This window comes from Saccostrea echinata, unplaced genomic scaffold (genome assembly GCF_033153115.1).
Source record: "Saccostrea echinata isolate AGI-Se365-2 ecotype Australia unplaced genomic scaffold, CSIRO_AGI_Sech_v1 ptg000054l, whole genome shotgun sequence".
NCBI classification, from domain to species: Eukaryota; Metazoa; Mollusca; class Bivalvia; order Ostreida; family Ostreidae; genus Saccostrea; species Saccostrea echinata.
The window spans coordinates 8261530-8286688 of NW_026889803.1; the positions used below are offsets into that span (position 1 = coordinate 8261530).

At 33.7% G+C, this 25159-nt stretch overlaps 1 protein-coding gene across 1 annotated transcript in view; it reads left to right on the forward strand.

Moving 5' to 3' along the window:
• The window catches only part of LOC133205899 (catenin alpha-2-like), a 41153-nt gene that overhangs the window by 4153 nt on the left and 11841 nt on the right, over positions 1–25159 (forward strand). Inside the window, exons 4-30 of the mRNA XM_061341792.1 lie at positions 566–688; positions 772–951; positions 2136–2270; positions 3906–4052; positions 4336–4409; positions 4936–5092; positions 5277–5388; positions 5483–5692; positions 5943–6140; positions 6276–6461; positions 7580–7666; positions 7748–8008; positions 8329–8494; positions 8612–8744; positions 8998–9108; positions 9423–9618; positions 10110–10341; positions 10925–11099; positions 11296–11398; positions 11728–11928; positions 12324–12452; positions 13459–13636; positions 13732–13825; positions 13912–14046; positions 14635–14735; positions 16304–16406; positions 17538–17624. Coding sequence (XP_061197776.1) covers positions 566–688; positions 772–951; positions 2136–2270; positions 3906–4052; positions 4336–4409; positions 4936–5092; positions 5277–5388; positions 5483–5692; positions 5943–6140; positions 6276–6461; positions 7580–7666; positions 7748–8008; positions 8329–8494; positions 8612–8744; positions 8998–9108; positions 9423–9618; positions 10110–10341; positions 10925–11099; positions 11296–11398; positions 11728–11928; positions 12324–12452; positions 13459–13636; positions 13732–13825; positions 13912–14046; positions 14635–14735; positions 16304–16406; positions 17538–17624 — 4014 coding nt within the window. The remainder of the gene's footprint in view (positions 1–565; positions 689–771; positions 952–2135; positions 2271–3905; positions 4053–4335; positions 4410–4935; positions 5093–5276; positions 5389–5482; positions 5693–5942; positions 6141–6275; positions 6462–7579; positions 7667–7747; positions 8009–8328; positions 8495–8611; positions 8745–8997; positions 9109–9422; positions 9619–10109; positions 10342–10924; positions 11100–11295; positions 11399–11727; positions 11929–12323; positions 12453–13458; positions 13637–13731; positions 13826–13911; positions 14047–14634; positions 14736–16303; positions 16407–17537; positions 17625–25159) is intronic.

Below are 25159 nucleotides of genomic sequence, written 5' to 3' on the forward strand. Positions count from 1 at the left end.
CAGCAAATAATGATCAACAATACCGTACACCTTTATTTCAAATTGACATAATTTCTTAGCCAATGAACTTAACTTGAAAAATCTTTGGGAATACAAACTTGATATGTTGATCTATCCAAAAATGTTGTTAGCAGATGGATAATCAAAAGTCGATTTTTGAAGAAAAAATATCTTGAATTGCACCATTTTATTGAGTTTGGGTGTATAGATTCTGCTTCGAAGTTATGGTGACCTGGTTACAGTCACATAATCGTTAAAAACAAATTTATAAAAGACAATAATTTTCTCGAACTGGTAGATCTTTGGCAGGGCTGACAACTTTTACTAGCAGTCAGCCCTGCTTGTCTGGCTAATTTTGCAGTGAGTTTCAAACACTGTGCTAAGTTAGAAAATTTGAGTAGTATATGTACATTGTGCAGTAAAATTCAGTTGTAAGGGTGTCACTGGGACTTCTAATCTTATTCTCTATGTTCGTGTAAGGAACATGGTGAAAAATTGTCTAGGAGATTCATAAAAAATTCCTTTTAACCAAGATTTCCTGAGTTTTGCTGCTTTTCTGTTGAAGGTCCTGCTCGTGTCTGATGATGCAGAGGTAAAAAAAATTGTCAGTGCTGGTCGCTTGGTAGTAGATTGCCTCACCAGACTTAGTACAGTAAGCCGCATGCCAGATTTACTGTCTAATTTCAAGGTATGAACTGCTCTGTTTATCATGTCTGAGTTTTAATTTAATAATCAAATTTCTCAAACTTTCTTTGTTATCATTGTCTACAGAGTTTCACAGATGGAACAACACTCCTTTGCTCACTGGCCCAGAAACGTCAGATGGAATTATGCCAGAATCATCAAAGGGAGAGAATAATTACAGCTCTCAATCTATTGAAGAAGTCTATACCTTCCATGAGTGTCGCACTGCAGAGTTATATCAAGTACCCCAAAAATCAACAGGCACAGGTGATCTAGCACATCGATGCATGCATTTACAAGATATAAAACTAAAGAATTATCTTAATTATGATATTTATTTGACAAGCAAAGTATATTAGTAGGGATGGGTATCGGCAAAATTTTCGTATCATGATATATCATGATTTTTTCCAAAAATATCACGATAAATCGTGATGTTTTTACACACAATTCTTACTACAATTTCATATGAATTTCCATGATATTTCTTAAAAATATGCGATAAAAGCATTACTTAACTTTTTAAATTTTTATTTATTTAATATAAAGCATGTTAGGATGCCGTTGTTTAACTGTTTTCAACATTTTTTGCACTTCCTGTAATTGTCTTTCAATAGTTTCAACAAATAAATGAATGATTTCCGGAATTTATAATTATGTACCATATACCGGTATTTTAGTCTCCGTATCACGATACGTATCGCACAATAAAAAATCGCAATATACCGGTATACCGATAAAATCGCGCATCCCTATATATTAGGTGATAATTTAATATGTCTGTATCAATTTATCAACTTAACTATGCAGAAGAAAGGAGAAAATGTTTATTTATATATTTTACCATGTATGTACTTTTATAGATTAATGATTCTGAAGAAGAACAGCAATTTATATAGGTTTTCATTCTGTTTTAGCTTACCTTTGTAAAAGAATGCAATGAAATGAACTTTTCTGATCAAAGATTTTCCATCAATCAGAGTGATATCTTCCTTCTTTATGTTACTTTCCATTTTTGACCTATTTACCAGATGTAGTATACAGGTGTGGATTCAATTTCTTTTTCAAATCATTACCCAGTGACCAGAGTTCAAAGTTTTAAATAAGAGCATACAACATGAATGAGAATTCTTAAAACAAACCTTGTAGTAGATCTTCCACAGAACAGCGAGACTTAATAGTTCCCATGTATGCGTACTGTAGATTCAACTTCTCTACAAGGTCACTATTCTGAGGCTTAGTTGGGGTTTCACATTGGAATATGCAGAAAAATATTTGCAAAATCTTCTGCAGAAAAAATATGGTGGTAATGATTTAAGAATCCTGTGAAAAATCTTCATTTGTCACAGAGGAATAAAATTTGACCAAGAGTTAACAATGTGGCTTCATTTATAACTTATAATGCTGTTAAGTGAATTGCTATTATGTGCTATGAATGCTTTGTTTTACAGATGAGTAGATCCTTTGTGATTAACCAGACTCAGTCAGCTGTGTCAGACATTATGGAGGCCGTAGAAAACAAGTTCACAGACGAGGATTACCTGGATGTAGAGGAACCAGGCTACTTTGTCACCAAGATTGACCAGGTCTGTCTAATATTGTGTAGAGTTACATCCCCTTTTGATTCTTACAAATTGAGTATTTTTGTCACTCTAATCAATATGTTGCATAAACATGAAAAAGTTTCTTTAGGTGACTTTAACTACTGGTACCTACACATATATGATTTTTAGCTCATAAAAGGAGATCCAAGTTTTCTGTGGGAATACCAGGTATATGGGAAAAAAATGTATAAAAATCTTCTTCTCATGAACAGCAGGGCCATGATCAGTGATATTAAATTACAAGTATCCCCAGGCAGTTCAGATTCAAGTTTGTTCAAATCATAGCCAATTGGGGTAGGATATATGGGCCTCACATATGGGATCAAAGTTTAACAAGGACTTATATAAGAAACGTTTTTTTTTTTTAAAATTTAATTTTTCAAGAGCAACAGGACCATGATTAGTGATATTTATATGCAAGCATCCTAAGATAGTGCAGATTCAAGTTTGTTCAAATTATAGCCCATTGGGTTGGGTGGGCCCAAATTATAGCCCATTGGGTTGGGTGGGCCCAAATTATAGCCCATTGGGTTGGGTGGGCCCAAAATAATTGATCAAAGTTTAACATTACATGCAAATAGTTTAAAAATCTTTTCAAGAATAGCAGTGCTTGATTTAGTTAATATATTAGATGCAAGGATTCACATGTAGTGCAGATTCAAGATTGTATAAATTATGGCCCCCAGAGTGAGGTGGATCCACAATAGAATATCAACATATTAAAAGAAATTAAGGATTTCATTTTTAAATAATTTAATTCTGGTTATAACGGGGTATTTGATTGGATAAAAAATTTACCACGGTACTTTATATCATATAAAATGAGTTGTCTACATCACAATGACTCGTCAAAAACGTATCGATCCACCTGATGTTACATTTAAATTTTGTACAAAGGGCAATCATTTTTTTTTCTAATAAATGAATGAATTCAAAATTGAATTATAAATAATGAATTTAATAGCTACCCAATTTATATGGTACATGTATAAACTGGGTTGGAACAGTTTACGTTTTCTTTAGAGCATAAACTGCCCCAACTCAGTTTGTACCATATAAATTGGGTAGCTATTAAATTCATTCCTTAAAACATTAATTTAAAATATAACAGACCACACTACATTCATCATGTTCATTAATATACAAACATTCTAAGGTTTTATGGATTCATTTTTTTCTTCAAATAATAGATCCTGGGGTTAAAGTAAAGCTAAAATCAGGAATTTTAGCCTTACTCTATGTTGATGCTGTTTAACTTCTTCTGCAGAACAGCAAGGTAATGCTAGTCGTAATGATATTGAAGCATCATCTGGATGTGTTGATTTATGTTAAGTTATGTCATGATCTTTTTGGGCTAGGGAGGGGCCACAATATTTGGTACAAAATTTTCTTGTGAATAAAGATAGAATTTAATATTTTAATCTTTTGATGAAGAGCAGTAGTTTCAATGTGACTCAGGTGAGCATTGTGGCCCATGGGCTTCTTGTTTTTTTTGTTATTGATTATAAATATGAGCCTAGTATGTGAAAGTAATACAGGTGTTTTAGTAATAGAATTAAAGATGAGTCTTATGCTTTAATATTTTCTTAATCAGTTTACTTTTCCTTTTGCCCTCAGGTGTTGGAGGCCCTGTCAATGGAGAAGCGTGGTGATCTGGATGCTGATCTGGAGACCTGGACTGAGAACCTGGTCCGGCACAGCATGTTGGTGGCTCATCTCTGTCTGGATCACTACAGGAATATCATTGTAAAAACCTGCCAAAGGGTGAGAGGCTGCAATTTACAAGCTTTTTGAAAGATACGATGTTTTTTTTTTCTTTAAATGTTTTGCTTGTTATTCACATATCAAAAATAATAAAAGATGATGTGCTGAAATGGATGTGAATCATATGATACACATGTACCAGTAATAAACAAATGGGTATGAATGAGTGCTTTGAATAGGAAGAGTGTATAGTTTGTATTAGTTGCATATAGATGCTTTGCTTGAATTTGTAGTTTAGTTATTTCAGTATGTAGATGCTTAATAAAAATATTGATATTTCAAGGTCTTGCAGTTGAAAAGCAGAGTTTTGCAGCTTCACAATGCAATGAAAAATAACCCTGAACTGCCTGCAATTGGGTAGGAAATTTAAAGGAACATAATGGTCGGACTTATCTTTAAATAGAAATATATAATAATAAGGCCACTTATATTCTATTTTCTCTCATAACTTTTAAGTTTGATCCCATTATAGGAGGATAAAGATTTCAGATATATAAATTTTGTACAGAAAATCAATAGCAATGCAGTTAGCTATTTGTGGTAAATCTGTAAATATTCCTGCAGTGAAATTGATGTAAAATCCAGTATATGTATTTTCAGAGGCATAGAGCTTGTGCTCATGCAGCTTCTGCTTTGCAGAATCATTGAACATGCATAATCTGAACTTTGAGGCACATCAATTTATTTCATGTTAAGCATGAAGTCATTCACTCTTAAAATAAAAGTGATTGTCTAAAGACTCACCAGAGACATTAAATGTCAGACTATGTTAAGATTATACTTTATTTAAACTTGCCATCCTAAGCTTTAGACTATTACATGTAAGTGTAGTAAAAGCTTCATAAAATCATTGTTCATGTTTAAATCTGTGCTCTTTTTACAGGGAGGACTATGACGAATGTTGTGAGAATTATATTGATGAATTCTGTGAACTGGAGAAGGATGTGAACCTAGCGTTACTGAACCTGGTGGTAGACATCTTCAAAGAAACCACAGAACCTCTGGAGAGACTGGTGAAAGCGGCCATGTATTCTACACAGGTCATTCTTGTTTAATTAAAGAAGCTTGGAATTTAATACTGGAATATACTCGAGAGAGGAGTCTTTGAAATTTTAAATGTTTTTGGGAACAAGAATCTTTTGACCCCCCCCCCCTCCTTTTTCAGTTGAAATTTTAAATACATGTAATTAATGTACATCTAAAGTGCAAAGTTTTCTATTCAAGGAAAAGGGATTTGAACAGCATATGAAAGAATTAGTAACAGAATTCCAGACACATGCAGATAAAATGGGACAGATAGCCTCTTTTGCTGCTGCCAGCTCCACAGATGCACAACGTATGCATATAAATTAAGAATGATTGTACTTTTAATGAAATATTAGAATCAATATAAAATTAAATCTTAATATTAGAATTTTTTCTATCGTCAGGTGTTAGAACCATTCGACGATGTGTGTGTCACCTAGAGAGACTTGACCCAGATATTGTTCCTGCAGTTGTAGCCATGGCAAAGAAATCTCAGGACAAAATGGCCGTACGACATGTCAAATTACTGATGAAAGAATGGACATTTGAATTGACATCTCTGATGCAGGTTCTAGATGAAATGACTGACCCAAGTATATTTATGCAAGTCTCAGGTATGTGTTGTAGAATTTTCTATGAAAATGTCTGTAAGGTTGAACATGTTTGTTTAGAGGATTAATTAATGTAACTCCTGATTAGTATTTTCACTGATGCCAGACAACCAATGAATGGAATTCAGAAGATTGATGAAATGGCACTTGTCTGGTACTTAATTAGCAAGATTGTTAATATTAAAGTACTTCTACATGTATGAAGTCTTACTTTGAAATTTTTAGACATCTGAATGATCTGCTTATTTTTCAGAGTCTAGAATTAAGGAGGATATTTCTCTCTGCCATGGGTTTCTGGCTGAGGAAGATGACCAGGGTTTGGGGTCTGCTGTGAAATCTCTGATTGGACGAGCCAGAAGAGTGTATCAGATGGCAGAAAGAATCATTGGTGGACATAAGGACCCACTGTACAGGAACGGATTATTGGTGTTTGTCAAACAACTGCAAAAAGGTAGTGTAAATTAAAGTATGCAAAAAGCAATTAGTTTTTGTATTTAGTTTGTATAAAGTACTTGTGAAATTGATCTATGGACGTGTTTTGTTTTAAGAAATGTGAATGTTTAAAATCTTTTTTTTTTTTTTACAGCTGTGACTGGGTTAAGAGCTGCTAACAGTAACCTTGTAGCAGACAGACAGAACAGTGCCTTTACAGAAACTTTTCAGAAGCGACTTGAGCAGGTGCTTGACCGTGTGAAACAGGTCACGGCTGGTTTGTCCGAGGACAGCCATCCTGATATCCTCAGTCCTCAGAGAAAAAATCTAAGACAAACAGGTGAATCATTATACATGTATGATGATGATATTTCCATAAAAAAAAAATAAATTCAAATTATATAGAAGGATGCCAAACTAATGTATTTTCCAGTTTGTTTGCTGCAAAGTTTATGAGTCATCTACAGACTCCCCTATGTAAGGATTTCCAATATAATATCTATTTATAGCAAGTTAACATAGTAAATGTAAAAAAATATATTGAAAAGTCACTTTTAGATATTAAACATATTGGTATTGCACTCTTCTTATTGAGCTAAGAGACACTTGAAGATGAAACCTTATAATATGTGAGAAATATTTGCATCAAATCATGAAGAACATCTATTGAATCTTGATTTAAATTACGGTATTATCTACTGATGTTTCCATTTAGTATTATATAAATATTGCATGTAGTTGAGTCTAACATTGAAAATTTTCACCCCAAGAAAACCATTGTCAACCGAGGCGCAGCTGAGGTTGACAACAGTTTTCGAAGGGTGAAAATTTTCAATGTTACACTCAAATACATGCAATATTTATTATATTATACTGAATGTTTTATACAAATACATGTAACAGTGAACCTTGCACGCATAAATTCTGCGAAGTCACTCTTTTTTGGAATATCACCCGTCGTCAAGCAATGTTGACTGTTGCTAAGCTGGAGGGCGTGGCTTCATCATTCAGAGGGTAATAGTGTCACAGTAGCCTGGTTCACGTCACAAAATTGCTGATGGACTTCTTTAAATTGTTTCAGTATGTTAAAATTGAAAGTGAATTTAAGAGCAGTGCCAAATTTGAAAGTTTATGCTTATTTTAAAAGTTTTTGCTTGTGTTGGTATAATAAACAATTTATTACATGAAAGTTTGGGAAACATGAAGATTTATTCAGCCAAGAAATATCATATTCCCCTCGGGCGAAGCCTTCGGGGAATATGACTTTTCATGGCTGAATAAATCTTCATATTTCACTCACGATCATGCAGTAAATGTATTATAGCAAGAAATAAGGAGCAGGGGCATATTGGTTTTGGTATAACTGACTCTGCCCATCTAATAATAAATTGAAATTTATATATATTGGAAGCAGTTTCCAAGATGATAGTCTTTAAAACTTAGGTTTTCATTTTTCAGCAATGTCACATTCAAATATTTACAAGAAATCTTCCAAATCAACTCTCCAATCATCTAGAACAAGTTTACAAGATCAACCATCTGCAAGTAATATACAGGACAAGTCATCCAAAACAAGTCCACATAATAAGTCATCCAGAACAAGTCTGCATGACAAGTCATCCACAGCAAGTCTGCATGACAAGTCATCCAGAACTAGTCTCCATGACAAGTCAACCAGAACAAGTCTGCATGACAAGTCATCTGTAACAAGTCTTGGGTTTCAGTCCTTCCACATGTCTTCCACTGACTACACTGATGTCTTCCTGGAGAACGCAGAGGAGAAACCATTCCAGAAATCCACATCTTCCATCCAACAATCTAGTCCTACAAAATCTACCTCAGGTTATAGAAGCAATGGTATATTGCAGGCTTCTCAGGGACAAGAAGGTTAGTTCATTAGATCTGCTTTTTCTTAAAAGATACATAAACATATATATCTATTCAGTAACATTTCCCTTCTAAATTATGTTGGATCCTTTGCTGTGTTAGATAGCCCATTATCTTTAAAAAGTCTAAAGATTTAAAAAGGCTGCATATTTTATTGACATTATTTTGTAATTATGCAATCAGAAATCTTAAATGAACTGATATAAATCAGGTACATATATTAAGCTGTCTTGATATGTTGTGAACATACATGTAGAGTCACCAAGAACATCCAATTCCATCCTGTACTATTTTAATTAAATTTGATTTCCTCTTTAAAGATCTAAACTGCCTAGCCAGGAATGTGTCTGAAAGTCTGATAGCAGCTCTTCAGCAACTCAACAAACATAGGACAAATGTTTTATGTGGAGAGTTGTTAGCCTGGACAAACCATGTTGTTGATATGGCCAAACACATTGTCCCTTACTGCACTGGCACCAAACAGAAGTAAACTTTAGCACTTTTTGGAAGTCAGCATGTATTGAAAGAAAGAACCATTGTGAGATCAATCATGAAAATGAAATGATGTTTGATAATGTGATTTCTAATTATGTTCTGTTGTAGAAGTATTAAGACCCTGTGCCATGAGACAGACAGCCTAGCTTCAGAGATCATTGATCAGACAAAGTTGGCTATTGCGGGAGACACTGAAGAAATCAGGGGGTTGTCTGAACACTGTCTGCAGTGGAGAACTAAGGTGTGTTCCTTGTAGAAAAATAGTGGGTGTCAGTAACTAAAAATTGTTGTGTCAGTTTAAGGTGAAAAATATCTCTAGAGTGACTTACAGCCATCTCTGGTGTTATCCAACTTAAACATTATTACTAAAAAACTAGGATCCTTGTTTTGTATCATAACCAGTCACACTTGAAAAAAATAGAGAAAAAAAAATAAAGCCTGTTACCACAAAATCGGCTTTCACAGGAATGATTTTGTATATTATCATTTTACAGGTGGAGAAACTCCGAGTGTGTGTGGATGCCACAGTGGACACATATAAGGTGGTTCCTGATGCATTGATAGAGGCCATTGATCAACAAAACAAAATGCTGGCAAAAGAAGAGGTAATAACATTTAAAACCCTTGATATACAAGTAATCCCTTGATTAAATTTCAAAGAATTTTCCAGTTCTATTAATAAAATTGAAATTCTTCTTAAAATAATTGCATGCAATCTATATTTGATATGCTGTATATGCAATAACATCTTTTGAAACTTAGTGCTTTAGTGCTTTTCAAGGTACTTTTATATGAATCATATTATCTATATTTGTAAAGTATATATATTTATGTTACATTCAAAAGGGTTGATTTTTCTTTCATGTTTGTTTTAATTTGGAAGACTAAAGAAAAATCCTTGATCTTTATTTCAAACCAGTTGGAGTGCCTTAATACCCACCATCATTGTGTCAGTGACATTGTGACAATGATAGAGGGGTTGGAAAAGACAGAAAAAGTCCCGCTGACACACTGTCAGGACAAAGTCCCGCTGACACACTGTCAGGAACTAGCCGAGGAGCTAGAGAACATCACAGTTACAATCACCACCACTGTTGAAATGAGCTCCAAATCATGTGAGTATTAACTCTTCTTCTGACGTGAAATTATTTGTTTTTGAAAGTGAAATAAGATTGAATATCATACTTAAGGATTTTAAAACAATTGCTGGAAAAGCATCAAGTAGGGATGTGTCAGCCAGCAAATTATTCATGATGCCTTAAAATATGTTACCTTTATTTAATTTGTTTTTACACTCAATGGTTTTCATTACAAAATGCGCATTACAAAAAAGAATAAGTTTTTGAGGGGTTTTTTTCTTTGCTAATGACTAGTTTATTTATATTCATCTTCTATCTTAAACAGTTCCTATTTGGATAGTTACTCTAATTATTTTCAGAAGACAAATAGGAATTATCAACCTTTTCTAATTACTAGTAAAGGTAATATTCTAAAGAATGTACATAAACATTAAATAAATGTACATAAACACTAAATACTAATAAAACAATGTTCTGTAAACATGGAAATTTATAACATTTCAAGGAATATATTTTGTTTTAACCAGTGACAGAAGAAGAAATAAATCAGCTGGACCAGTTAGGGAGGGAGTGGGCTGTCATGATGTTCTGTCTACTCTCTGATCTGGACAGTGTAGTGGAGGGCATAAGTGAGCTAGGAAAGGAAAGAAGGGTGTGGTTCACACAGGATATGACATCAACAGAGCACGATGACATCATTAAACATGTGGAATGTGAAAACAAAAGACTGAGGGACATCCTTCATGGAGCATGTATTGGGTAAGTGTTAAAAACATTTAATTTAGGTCAAAAAAATTAATCAATAGTTTCTCAGGCACGGCCGCATCAGATCAAGAACTGCTGCATTGATAAATTTTATTGACATATTGAAAATGGAAATAGCTCAATTTTCTATTTTTCCAAGTTGAAAAAAGAAAATGGAGTTATTCCTCTTTTCATAAATGATAGGTCAACTTTTTTTTTTACTAGATAAACAATATATTTCTTGTTAATATGGTATTTTATGAATTAACTTTTAAATGTTCGGAATAACACTATTAAAAGTTGAATACATATTATAATTAATGTAAGAGAACTAAAAAGTAAGAATCAGTTGTTATCATTATTTTATTGTAAAAATGACATTAAAAAAGGTATAACACCTGCTTCAAAAAACAAAAAAACAAAACAAAAAAAAACTGCTGCATTGAATTTTGAAAATTTTGGCCTGAGAAACTATTAATGAATTTTTTGGGCTTTATTGCTCTTGATGATACATGTATCTTTGCCTTGAAGACGAGATGTCATTATGGATGTGTTACATGTATTTCAATATATATCTGTACATTTCTTGACCGATCAGGAATGAGACAAGAGCAAAAGAGGCACAGGACTTATGCCAGTGCATGAGTGAACTCTTAGATAGTTTGAAGTCGGAGCAGGCTCAGAGAGTCACAAGTTCACAGCGAGCCTTTGTGGTGTCCAAATCTTATGTCCCCCTCCGAGTCAGAATAGCTAGCATGTGCTGGATTGTTAAGGTACTTAAAACTCAGTTAGAAGGTTTACTTAACAGGATTGATACATGTAATTCAAATTAACAGAAAACGTGATTGTTGTAACCCATACATCAAAGCACTTTTTTTTTTAGTTTTGGTTTGAAATGAAATTGTCCTTGCATGAAAGTTACATGTAATCTATAAATATAAAAAAAAGATTTACACTCATTATTTTCAGGCTGTGTGTTGTGTGGACTTGATACATGGTCAGATCTCTGTTTATTTTAAGCCAGTCCATGCACTTACAGACCTTGGGGTCAAGGCCAGAACCACGACTGAAGGTATAGAATGACTTGTTTTTCAGGATGTTACCTTTGTGAACAAACTTCTTCATATAGCTTTTCTCATTCACAATTTTGTCTTTTAAATGAATATTTGTTGATTTTTAGAAAAAAAGAGAAGATATAACATTGTGCATCTTCTCTACATGAATAAACATATAAATTGTCCCCATCCTTGTAGTACATGTACTGTAAGCAAACTTTCTTCAGTGTGATTAACCTTTTAAAGATTTACTATGATAAAAAAAATCACGGAGGTTCATCCACATAAACAGGACACCCTGATTTTGAAAGCAAAAATTAAAAATATACTGATTGCATTTAATTAGGAAAGCAGAAATTGGGCCATATTTCTGAACTTCAGTTGGAGATCAGCAGATTCAGTGAGAAGTTGGTAAAGCTGAGACAAAGAGTCCAGAACAGTATCCAGCTGTCCACAAATCTGGAGAAACGAGCAGCTGTCCGGAAGTCTCTGGATCAGGTCACTGAGTCCTCACCCAAACTGATCCAGGTCATCAAGGCATTAACAGGTCAAAGTCAAATCTGCAGTTTACTATGCCTGAGAACATTTCTAAAGATCTAAATTTTTAGTTTGCTGAATTTATTATTCTGGAAAGACTTCTTATTTTTCTTGAAGAATTGCATGAAATATATGGAGATAACGAACACTATTCAAGCTTAAAAGTCCATTAAACAATACAAATTTTGGAGCAGAGCAAACATGGACCTCTAAAACATCAGAGGTGGGATCAGGTGCCATAGAGGAGTGAGCATCCCTTGCCGGTCACACCCGCCTTGTGATCCTTGTCATGATCAGGAAATAATTTAATAACAAATGTTTTATGCATCATAGGAGTGAAAAATGTGATCTCTTGAAATTTTATAAAGCACTTGTTACTTGTAATGATGTGATTTGTTTTCTCAGATGAAAATAGTACGATAACAGAAACTATGAATGAAGTGGATAAACAAAAACTTCTGTGGACCTCACAGATAAGACAGTTAATGGTCCACCTTAGACAGATGACAGACATCAAACCCACATTAGTATCTGGTAAGTTAATGCTGATATGTTATATCTGATGCAGTGAACCAGCTTTTAATATCTGCATCTAGTTAAAGTCAATTTTCAAAGGTTAACATATTTAAATGATTTTTCATATTTATATAGGTATTGATATGAATTAATTTTCATATTAAAGATATAACTTCTTTGGGAAAACAAGGAGAGATAATGTTATAATTTTGGTAAAACTTATGTTTTTCATGATAGAAATCACTTAAAAATGGAAAATATTTTTAAAGCATCTTTGTATATGTGACACGTGATATGCATCAACTCATTTCCTAGAAAGTGCAGGGGTGGATCAATCAGCAAAATCTCAAAAAAATGTCATAAAAATGCATTCAGTACTTCTTCAATGTTAAATGAAATTAAAGGAATTTGAGACTTGTACAGTAGTATTGGTTATGCATGACTTACAATGAAATTGTTTATCTCATTAAATATTTTTAATCTGACAAACCAGAAAGGCTTAATTCTTTATGATGCCACCCTCATTATAATGCCAAAATGGACAGAGACAAAAGCTGACAATATATCAAGGGAACACTGTACTTCAAATCTCAGTGAAGAGTAAATTTGATTGAACTTGCATTCACTATGCAGTATCTGTATTGAATGCCATTATTTGTTTGGTTTTTTTTTCTCCTCATTTTAATTAAGTTATGCTCTTTTGCCAGTTTGGTCATCTAAAATTTATCCAGCCATCTGTTCACTGAAGTGAACTTCCTCTTACTCCTAAGGGGTGACAACTTTTCAGATTAACTATTAAGGAGATATATTGGCTTCAATTCAGATAGTGTGGGGAGTAGAAATAACCTACATCATCTTTTTAGGAAGTTTTTTTTTTGTGACAACATCATTTCCTTTTCATTTCTTTACCTAATATGCAGATAATTTAGGACTGATCATAGAATCAAGAATTTATTTGAATTGTAGATACTTTGCAACCCAGACATACTGTATAACAAAGTCCTTTTTTCCACCTAAAATATAGAACTTCACAACATGTTGGGTGTTATGGATGTGTCTGAAGTAACGGCAGAAGACAAGGAGACAGAGACCTTAGCAGGAAATTATCGCCCATCTGGAACTCTAGAAAACCACAAATCCAGATCTCAATTCCAGCCAGCTAAATTCAAGTCAGTCCATGAGGAACTTCTACAGGTCACAAGGTACATCATGTAAAAATCAGTTACCAGTTTGATGACAATTGTAAATACCTCCTAAATGATTATGTTTAATCACTAATGGTCTGACGAATGTTCAGGGAAAGAGATCTGGAAGCAAATGTTGGAACTTTTAACAGAGATAGAGGAAAAGGCAACTCAAAGTCCCCTTACAAGTCCTCGGCATCAATTCTGGTATATATTTTGTGAATCTTTTATTCTGTAATTGAGCTTTGTGTGTTTGTAGCTTAGTCAGTAACATTTCCAAATAATTTTCCCAGAGTGCTGCTAAATATCTCCAAAAAGAGGCTGATAAGTGGGAAGATGAAAACAACCCAATTGTTCAGGTCGCCAAGGAGATGTCACTACAGATGCAGCAGATGGCAGAATACTGTAAGGGGGATGGTCCAGTTGGTGTAAGTTTTTCACTTGTGTATTTTAAAACATTTTTTTTTAGTTTTTTTTTCCTGATTTGTCCTTTGACACCTATTTGAAAGTGTCTGAATTTGTTAAGGTATTATTATGTTTTCAGTGTGTATATAATGGCCATTTAATACTGTAAATGTACTTTTTTTTCCATGGGGTAATAATTCCGCAGAATCACAATTTCTGTTTAATCTGCAGGTAGAAAATTAGATTTTTTTATATCTTAGATTGTCACTATATGCTTTACTTGTACTTTAAGTATGCTGGAACAAACTGCGGAAATGTGTGATTGCGTACATAGCATAAATCAATACCACTTGAAAAAAGTACAGTACTTCTACAGTATATGAAATACATTTCCTCAGTGTGAAATGATATATACCAACTGTTTGCTTTTCAGTTTGACTGAAAAAGATAAATATTTTTTGTGGCTTTCTAAAATTTAATCCCCCTGTTTTTTTTTAAAGTATGTTGCTTATTGACTATGAAAGCCCTCATATCTAGTAAATGACTTTGACTATATTCTGTATGCATGATTTTCCACTGTAAATCAAGGTTGTATATTTTTTGTGTTGTAGAATCATCAGGATGTTGTTAAGGTTGCTTTGGCAATCGCTGAGAATGGCAAGAAAATGAAACAATTTACAGACGTGCTTGCCAGTCACTGTGTTGATCAGAGGTAATAAAATTAACATAAATATATAATAACAGATAAATACAAGAAACCTCTACTTTCTTTATGCAAAAAAAAAAAAAAAGATTCCTAGAAATTAATTCAAGATAAAATATTGGTTAGTGAGTTCCTGGGCAAAGGAAAAAATTTGGACTGCGCACATTATTTGAAATGAATTCTTTTCAGCCATAACCTCAGGACCCTCAATCTTTTGCAAATTGCTTCTACATTCTAGCAGTAACAATAAAAGTTTCCCAAGATATAAAGAAACTCCCTTGATTTAAAGGTGCTTGGACACAGATTTGAAGTTAATATTTTCTCAGATTTTCTGTATAATTTCATGACTTGTATGTTGCTATAGCATTTCATACTAAAATATAATACAAATCTTATTTCATCTCAAAGTTATTAAAACTTCGAATTTCTGGACGCGTTGGATTGACACATCCTTGCGCATTCACATATTTTGATTTAATTCTTAATACTTAAGAAAAGTGGCAATTTTGTTGTGTATTAATGAAAAATATTAAAACTATAACCCAGAAAATTCAGAGTAGAAATGTTCGAAAGCAAAACCCACTCACAGTATTGTAAGTCCGTGCTCAGTGGTGTGTGCAGAGTTTGACAATTGAACACACCCGGTGAATCGTAAACATTAACAATAACAGAGCTTGTGCTCTGTTTACAAAAACAGTTTACGCTTCACGGGTGTGTTCAATCTGTTAAACTCTATACACATTACAGAGCACGGACTGACAATACTGGTGAGCTGGTTTTGCTTTTGAACATTTTTACTCTGAATTTTCTGGATTATAGATGTAATATTTTTCATTAATACTTAACAAAATCGCTTCTTTTCTTAAATATTAAGGATAAAGTTAAAATTTGTTGAAGTGCAAAGATGTGTTAATCAAACGCGTCCTGGAATTCGTAGTTCCAATAATTTCCAGATAAAATAAGATTTTAATTATATTTTCATGTGAAATGCTATAGCAATATATAAGTCATGATATTATACAGAAAATTTGAGAAAATATTAAGTTCAAATCTGTGTCTAAGCACCTTTAATGGATATTGCAGATAGATAGTACACCTGTAGATTAAATGTTCTTTGTAAAAAATTGCACTTCTCAGACTTCCTTATGGAAAAGCAACTATTAAACAATGTCATGTGATGTCACGTTCAAAGCAAATAGGTATGCAGTGGTCACATCATCAACATATTATGGTTTTGCATCTTTATCATAATACAGTGTAAAATCTGAAGTAGCAAATGTACATTTAGATATATAATTACATGTACTTTGCCTGAGTTCAGTAATGTACAAATGTTACAGTATACAGATACATGTAAATTAACTGTGGATACAAGCTCTTCATTCTTATTTCAATTAAACTCATCATTTGTTCGTTTAAGAATTGAGACTTTGCTCTTTGTATTAACTATATAACTTAATTTGCAGAAATGCAGTCCCTATAAAAACCTTCATTTCGTATAACATGGTCCCCTCCTGATGGCTATAATAAAATGGGTTACAGTAAGGTAACATGGAATAACATGTATTTTGATTTAGGTGTGGCAAGGACTTACAACACTATGCTGATCAGATTCCATCCCTGAGTAAACAGTTGACAATTTTAGCCAACGTCCAGATGAGCTCACAGGATGACAACAGAGTAGGTATTATTGAGTGTAGAGATATTAAAAAAAATCACAGGTATCTTCATCTTTAGTTTATGTGTGGTATGAACAATATTAAAGAGAATCTTATTTTTTGGTTTTGATTTAGAGAGTATATAGTAATGGTTAAGAAATGTATAAAATTATTGAAGAAAGTGCGTGTTCATACACATACCGGTATACATGTAACTTGACAGAGAATTCTGGAATTTGACTATCTACTGCAAAAAACAAATGTTTGCTGGTTTTACATTTTATAAAATACATAACAATTACTTTAATTTATTTAGACATACAATATTTCCACCCTTTCAGTATAATACAACTGAAATTTATACTGTATTTATATGGACATTTTACTTGCAATTCTTTCTTCACAAAGTTGTGGATAATCTTTTTTCAATACATGTATAACAAGCTACCATTATTATTACATTTACAGAGAAGCATTAGAATTTTACGTGTTAAATATTCATATTGTGATAAACAATACTTAAGTGTATGCAGTTGTGTTTTGTATTTTTGACTGACCACTGTATTTTCAGCAGAGCCCAGATAAGGTAGACTGTGTGTTTGTGTGTGGCACGTATTTCCACTTTCATCATCTAGAACTCTATAATTAATATAAAGTGAAGCTGCACATTCACATTCTTGGCTCACTTTATACAAATACTTCAAAACTGCTCCATTTTCAGAATTTTTGTGCCACTTGCCAGTGTAGGAGATGCTATTATACTTTCATGTTCTTTTAAACTCGTATTGATTTCATTGAGCTTCTCCAGAAATCGAGTTTATGGCATATGGTTGATTTACTTCATTTGATTAATCATGTAGCATTCATAAGACTTACTTTTTAGCATCATGAGGTTTTGGCATTCAGATCTATTCCTGAGTGATTTTATTTGTTCTTTGAATTCTTGTTGCACAATTATTTATTTTTTATAAGCATGTAAATAAATATACGTAACAATCAAAGTCTTTCAAATTAAAAAACAAATTCACAATATAAACACTGTATGTGTAATTTAATTGTGTTAGCATGAGAAAATATGAAATTGTATTCAGTTTTTCTAATACTTTGTATTATGATAAATGTAAATCCAGTTTTGTTTTCATTTTGACTGCAGGCTGACAGAATCTTGGTTCAGAATGCGAACAATCTTATGACAGCTGTAATGCGTGCGATGACGGCTGCAGAATCTGTCTGTGTGAAGGTAAAACAATTCTTGTCTTTTCTTGATCTGTTTATTGGAAATGGGCTCATATTGGGGCATTCAAAATTTAATGCACCAGCACACAAAATTTTTTAAATTAGAGCATTTAAGAATTTTATTGATTTAGAAAGCTCCAAACACTGCACATTGTAGAGCTCCAAGGTAGTTTTATGTAGCTGGAGTGATCTGCCCTTTGATATGAAAAATCTTCAGTAAATGATATGATTTGAAATAGATTAAAGTATTCTTAATATATTATTTGACCATGGTAAAAAAAGGTAAAGTAATTAAAAACATTATTTGCATGTATTTTCCTTTTAAAGAGCAATGCTGATTTCTGTTCATTATTACTTCATTGTCTTTGAATTTTTCACTTGAGATATATGGTAGGTACCCTATGTTGAAAATGAACTTGATAAACTCAATTTGTATACAAGTACCTTTCTATGATATAATTTTCTCAATGTCCATAAACATTTTTTATTTAGTGTTGAGAGCTTCCTTAAGGGGGACCGACCCTCTGATAAGAGAGATAACTTTCCAAGTAAAAAATACTAAAATTACTTATAGTTTACTTTATCAGAATTTCATCATCGATCAAATTGAACATATGATGGAAACATTACCTTCTATTTTCTTTGCCTATATTTTTATTATACCCCCTGCAAATGAAGTTTGGGGGGGGGGTATATTGGAATCAGCTTGTCCGTCTGTCTGTCCGTCTGTCTGTCTGTCTGTAGACGAGATTTTGTCCGGACCATTTCTTGGAAACTATTGCAAGGATTTGTCTGAAAATTTGTACACTTATTATTCGCCATATGAAGGTGTGCACCTGCTAGTTTCATCATGATTGGATAATTTTTTTTGCATTTTACAGGTGTTTTTTTTCATTTTTATTATGTGGTTTTGTCCGGATCTGTTCCCAGAGACTATTGCATAGATTTGTATGAAAATTTGTACACTTATTATTTACCATATGAAGATGTGCACCTGGTATTTTCAACATCATTTGATAATTTTTCTGCATTTTACAGTTGTTTTTTTTTCATTTCTATTGACTTAGTCATTCCGGGTTCATGTCTAAGGTTTGAGACATAGAATCTAGAACATCTGTACAAAAATGTGAACTACAACTTAAAACAACTCATTAGAACTAAAAAAAAAAGATCACAAAGTATTAAAAACAGTTTTTACATTACACAGCAGATAGTGTAAATCCATTTGTCCCTTGGGAGTAATGAGTGGACATGCATCCAGTTAAAGATTGATTAATGAGTTCAGTGTGGGAAGCTGTTAGGGCATCTCTGATCAAGCAGGTCTTATCTATATCTCCTGGGAATTGGGCAGAAAGAAATAAAGATCTCTGTTGTCTAAGTCTCTTAATTGTAATTTATGTCTGTTGAAATACATAGTTACTGGAACCAGCCTTTTATTTTTAAATTGAGTTTGATATAAAGGTATTAAGATCAATTTGATTTTGTATAATTAATTATGATATTTTTTTTTCAACAATCAATTTGCAGAGTGTCATGTCTCACAAAGATGACAGATAGTTGCAAACTATTTTTTCAATGTAATAAAAAACACTGTAATTATTAGTATTGATGTTTTATTAGGCTGCACCTTAGTTTCATTCATTGAAAAAAATTTAATGAGTAAGTAAATTTTCACTCTAAATGTTTAAGCAAATTGTGAACACCTCTCACATCTAGAAAACATTAGTGATTTGGTACCTTCTCTGAAAAACCCAGCGGGGGGTATTTGTCCCTTTTGGACAGTTCTAGTTCAAATTGTTTATTATATTTGACAAAAAAACATTTAAATCTATTTTTAAAACCTTTACAAATTGAATAAGTTTTATCTTTTTAAGAATCATTTTAAAATGGTTTAATGTATCAAGTATCAAATGTAGAATTTTTATTTGTATTACATTTTTTTCCAATGAAAAAATATTTATATAAGAATGATAACTCTTGCTAACAGATGTATTGTTTTCTTACAACCACATATAACATTGTGATAATCTGACTTGGGAAGCAGTGCTTCATTGTGTTTCCTAATTTGAATTTAGTAGGTATGACACAATATTATTTAAGGAATGAATTTAATAGCTACCCAATTTATAGGTATAAAGTGGGTTGGGGCAGTTTACGCTTTATAAACCGCAAAGTGGTTTATAAAAAAGCGTAAATTGTTCCAACCCACTTTATACTGTATAAATTGGGAAGCTATTAATTTCATTCCGTATAATTTAATTTTCATTCATTTAGTGTAAGAAAAAAGATGATTGCCCTTAAAAATTACTTCAAATCGTACAAAATTCAAATGTAACGTCAGGCAGATTGATACATTTTTGACGCAAGTCATTATGACGTAGGCAACCCAATTTATACAATATAAAGTAAATCTTTTATCCAATCAAATACTGTGCGATAGCCAGAATTAAATTATTTTCATATTCACTACCTATTTTTAGCTCACATGAGCCAAAGGCTCAAGTGAGCTTTTCTGATCGAAATTAGTACGTTGTCTGTCGTCGTTGTTGTCGTTAGCGTCGTTGTCATAAACTTTTCACATTTTCATTTTCTTCTCCAGAACTACTGGGCCAATTTCAACCAAACTTGGCACAGAGTATCCTTTGGGGAAGGGGATTCAAGTTTGTTCAAATGAAGGGCCACACCCTCTTTAAAGGGGAGATAATAAAGAATTAGTGAAAAAATAATAGCATCTTTTAAAAATCTTCTTCTCAAGAACCACAGGGCCAAGAAAGATGAAACTCATGTGGAAGCGTCCTCAGGTAGTGTAGATTCAAGTTTGTTCAAATCATGACCCAAGGGAGTAGGGCGGGGCCACAATGGAGGATCAAAGTTTTACATAGAAATATATAGGAAAAATCTTTAAGAATCTTCTTCTCAAGAATAGCAGAGCCATGTTGAGTCATATTTACATGTATATGGAAGCATCCTCAGGTAGTATAGATTCATGTTTATTCAAATCATGACCCCTGGGGGTACGGCGGGGCCATAATGGACTATTAAAGTTTTACATGGAAATATATAGGAAAAATCTTTAAAAATCTTCTTCTCAGGAACAGCAAAGCCCTGATTGGTCATACTTATATGGAAGCATCCTCAGGTAGTGTAGATTCAAATTTGTTCAAATCATGACCCCCGGGGGTAGGGCGGGGCCACTATGGAGGATCAAAGTTTTACATAGAAATATAAAAGAAAAATCTTTAAAAATCTTCTTCTCAGGAACAGCAAAGCCCTGATTGATCATATTTATGTGGAAGCATCCTCAGCTATTTTGTTCAAATCATGACCTCCGGGGGTAGGGTGGGGCCACAATGGAGGATCGAAGTCTTAAATAGAAATATATAGGAAAATATCTACTTCTGAAGAACTGCGATAAATAGAAATATATAGGAAAATATCTACTTCTGAAGAACTGCAAAGCCATTAATAGTCATTTTGATGTGGAAGCATCCTCAGGTAGTGTGGATTCAAGTTTGTTAAAATGATGACCCCAGGGGGTAGGGTGGGCCCCAATGGGGGGTAGGAAGTTTTACATAAGAACATATAGAAAAAATATTTCTTCACAAGAACAGAAAAGCTATGTTTAGTCATATTGATATGGAAGCATCCTCAGGTAGTGTAGATTCAAGTTTGTTCAAATGATGACCCCTGGGATAGGGAGGAGCCACAATGGGGATCAAATTTTTACAAAGGAATATATGGGAAATTTTTTTTAAAATCTTCTCAAGTACAACAAAGCCATTTGTTATATTGACATGGAAGCATCATCAGGTAGTTTAATATTCAAGCCCCCCCCCCCCCCCCCCCTCAGGTAATCTTTTCAATACTGAACTGATTTGTGTTTTTGCCTAGCCAATGTGCTCAGGTGAGCGATGTGGCCCATGGGCCTCTTGTTAATTTATGTTGTGATGATAAATTATTACTCTTCCTATTCTCTGTGTTAAAATTTCTTCATATTATGATCTGACATAAAAATCATTTCTGAAAAAATAAGCATCGCTTCATACCTCATACTATTTTTCATTTGAATCTGATGCTATAGCTCTTGATGAAAATCAGTCTTGGGAAGTTTTAAAAAAAAATTTATTATATTTAGAGCAAAGGGTCTTCAGTCCCTAAAATCGTTTTTTATGGGGGGTCCAACATATAGTAGGAATTCTTTACTCCTATCAAGTCTGACATTAAATGTTGATGAAATAGAAATAGTCAGAAATGCCAAACTAAGACTACACTGAATTTGATGCCGCTCATTTATTTATATGGTTAATATAGTCACATCAAAGCTAGTATATAAATTTTTATATTTTATATCATCATATTTATTTTTAAGTCACTTGAGTGACTCAGGTGACCTGTTTCTACAAATATGTTTCTATGCACTGTGCATCATTTGTAGTACTTTGATTTTTGGAACAGTTCTTCAGTTTCAACCAATTTTGGTAGCATGTTGCATTTTGTAAAGAGTTATGGCGCATTTGATAGCCATTTTGGCCTACTCTAGTAGTGATTTCTTAATAAATTTTTAACCAATGTTTTGTAATACCATCTTAGTATATACCATCATATACATATGTATTAAAACTGAAATTACACAAAAATTATATTTATATGTGAATATTTCCCTTATAAGATAAATATGAAAATCACAATTTTATTTTAGTCTTCTCTTTGAAAATGATAAAAATACATACTAGTATTCAATTTTCCTTCTCATATTACCTTATAAGATTTAGCAACCTGTCTCAATTTTTAGCTCACCTGAGCTGAAAGCTCAAGTGAGCTTTTCTGATCACATATTGTCCGGCGTCCGTCTGTCTGTCTGTCCGTCTGTCTGTCTGTCTGTCAACTTTTCACATTTTCGACTTCTTCTCAAAAACCACTGGGCCAATTTCAACCAATTTTGCCACAAAGTATCCTTGGGTAAAGGGGATTCAAGTTTGTTCAAATGATGGGCCATCCCCTTTTTCAAGGGGAGGTAATTAGGAATTACTGAAAAAATAATGGAATCATTTAAAAATCTTGTTCTCAAGAACCATAGGGCCAGGAAAGATGAAACTCATGTGGAAGCATCCTCAGGTAGTGTAGATTGAAGTTTGTTCAAATCATGACCCCCGGGGGTAGGGTGGGGCCACAATGGAAGATCAAAGTTTTACATAGAAATATATAGGAAAAATCTTTAAAAATCTTCTTCTCAAGAACAGCAAAGCCATGATGAGTCATATTTATGTGGAAGCATCCTCAGGTAGTGTAGATTGAAGTTTGTTAAAGCCATGACCCCCGGGGGTAGGGTGGGGCCACAATGGAGGATCAAAGTTTTACATAGAAATATATAGGAAAAATCTTTAAAAATCTTCTTCTCAAGAACATCAAAGCCATGATGAGTCATATTTATAAGGAAGCATCCTCAGATAGTGTAGATTCAAGTTTGTTCAAACCATGACCCCCGGGGGTAGGGCGGGGCCGCAATGGAGGATCAAAGTTTTACATAGAAATATATAGGAAAAATCTTTAAAAATCTTCTTCTCAAGAACAGCAAAGCCATGATGAGTCATATTTATGTGGAAGCATCCTCAGGTAGTGTAGATTGAAGTTTGTTAAAGCCATGACCCCCGGGGGTAGGGCGGGGCCACAATGGAGGATCAAAGTTTTACATAGAAATATATAGGAAAAATCTTTAAAAATCTTCTTCTCAAGAACAGCAAAGCCATGATGAGTCATATTTATAAGGAAGCATCCTCAGATAGTGTAGATTCAAGTTTGTTCAAACCATGACCCCCGGGGGTAGGGCGGGGCCGCAATGGAGGATCAAAGTTTTACATAGAAATATATAGGAAAAATCTTTAAAAATCTTCTTCTCAAGAACAGCAAAGCCATGATGAGTCATATTTATATGGAAGCATCCTCAGGTAGTGTTGATTCAAGTTTATTAAAAACATGACCCCCGGGGGTAGGGTGGGGCCGCAATGGAGGATCAAAGTTTTACATAGAAATATATAGGAAAAATCTTTAAAAATCTTCTTCTCAAGAACAGCAAAGCCATGATGAGTCATATTTATGTGGAAGCATCCTCAGGTAGTGTAGATTGAAGTTTGTTAAAGCCATGACCCCCGGGGGTAGGGTGGGGCCACAATGGAGGATCAAAGTTTTACATAGAAATATATAGGAAAAATCTTTAAAAATCTTCTTCTCAAGAACAGCAAAGCCATGATGAGTCATATTTATAAGGAAGCATCCTCAGATAGTGTAGATTCAAGTTTGTTCAAACCATGACCCCCGGGGGTAGGGCGGGGCCGCAATGGAGGATCAAAGTTTTACATAGAAATATGTAGGAAATATCTTTAAAAATCTTCTTCTCAAGAACAGCAAAGCCATGATGAGTCATATTTATGTGGAAGCATCCTCAGGTAGTGTAGATTGAAGTTTGTTAAAGCCATGACCCCCGGGGGTAGGGTGGGGCCACAATGGAGGATCAAAGTTTTACATAGAAATATATAGGAAAAATCTTTAAAAATCTTCTTCTCAAGAACAGCAAAGCCATGATGAGTCATATTTATAAGGAAGCATCCTCAGATAGTGTAGATTCAAGTTTGTTCAAACCATGACCCCCGGGGGTAGGGCGGGGCCGCAATGGAGGATCAAAGTTTTACATAGAAATATATAGGAAAAATCTTTAAAAATCTTCTTCTCAAGAACAGCAAAGCCATGATGAGTCATATTTATATGGAAGCATCCTCAGGTAGTGTTGATTCAAGTTTATTAAAAACATGACCCCCGGGGGTAGGGTGGGGCTGCAATGGAGGATCAAAGTTTTACATAGAAATATATAGGAAAAATCTTTAAAAATCTTCTTCTCAAGAACAGCAAAGCCATGATGAGTCATATTTATGTGGAAGCATCCTCAGGTAGTGTAGATTCAAGTTTGTTCAAACCATGACCCCCGGGGGTAGGGCGGGGCCACAATGGAGGATCAAAGTTTTACATAGAAATATGTAGGAAAAATCTTTAAAAATCTTCTCCTCAAGAACAGCAAAGCCATGATGAGTCATATTTATAAGGAAGCATCTTCAGGTAGTGTAGATTCAAGTTTGTTCAAACCATGACCTCCGGGGGTAGGGCTGGGCCACAATGGAGGATCAAAGTTTTACATAGAAATATGTAGGAAAAATCTTTAAAAATCTTCTTCTCAAGAACAGCAAAGCCATGATGAGTCATATTTATATGGAAGCATCCTCAGGTAGTGTAGATTCAAGTTTGTTCAAACCATGACCCCTGGGGGTAGGGTGGGGCTGCAATGGAGGATCAAAGTTTTACATAGAAATATAAGGGAAAATATCTTCTTCTGAAGAACTGCAAACCATTATTAGTCATTTTGATATGGAAGCATCCTCAGGTAGTGTAGATTCTATTTTGTTCAAATGATGACCCGCAGGGGTAGGGTGGGGCCCAATGGGGGATGGAAAGTTTTACATAAGAACATATAGAAGAAATATTTCTTCTCAA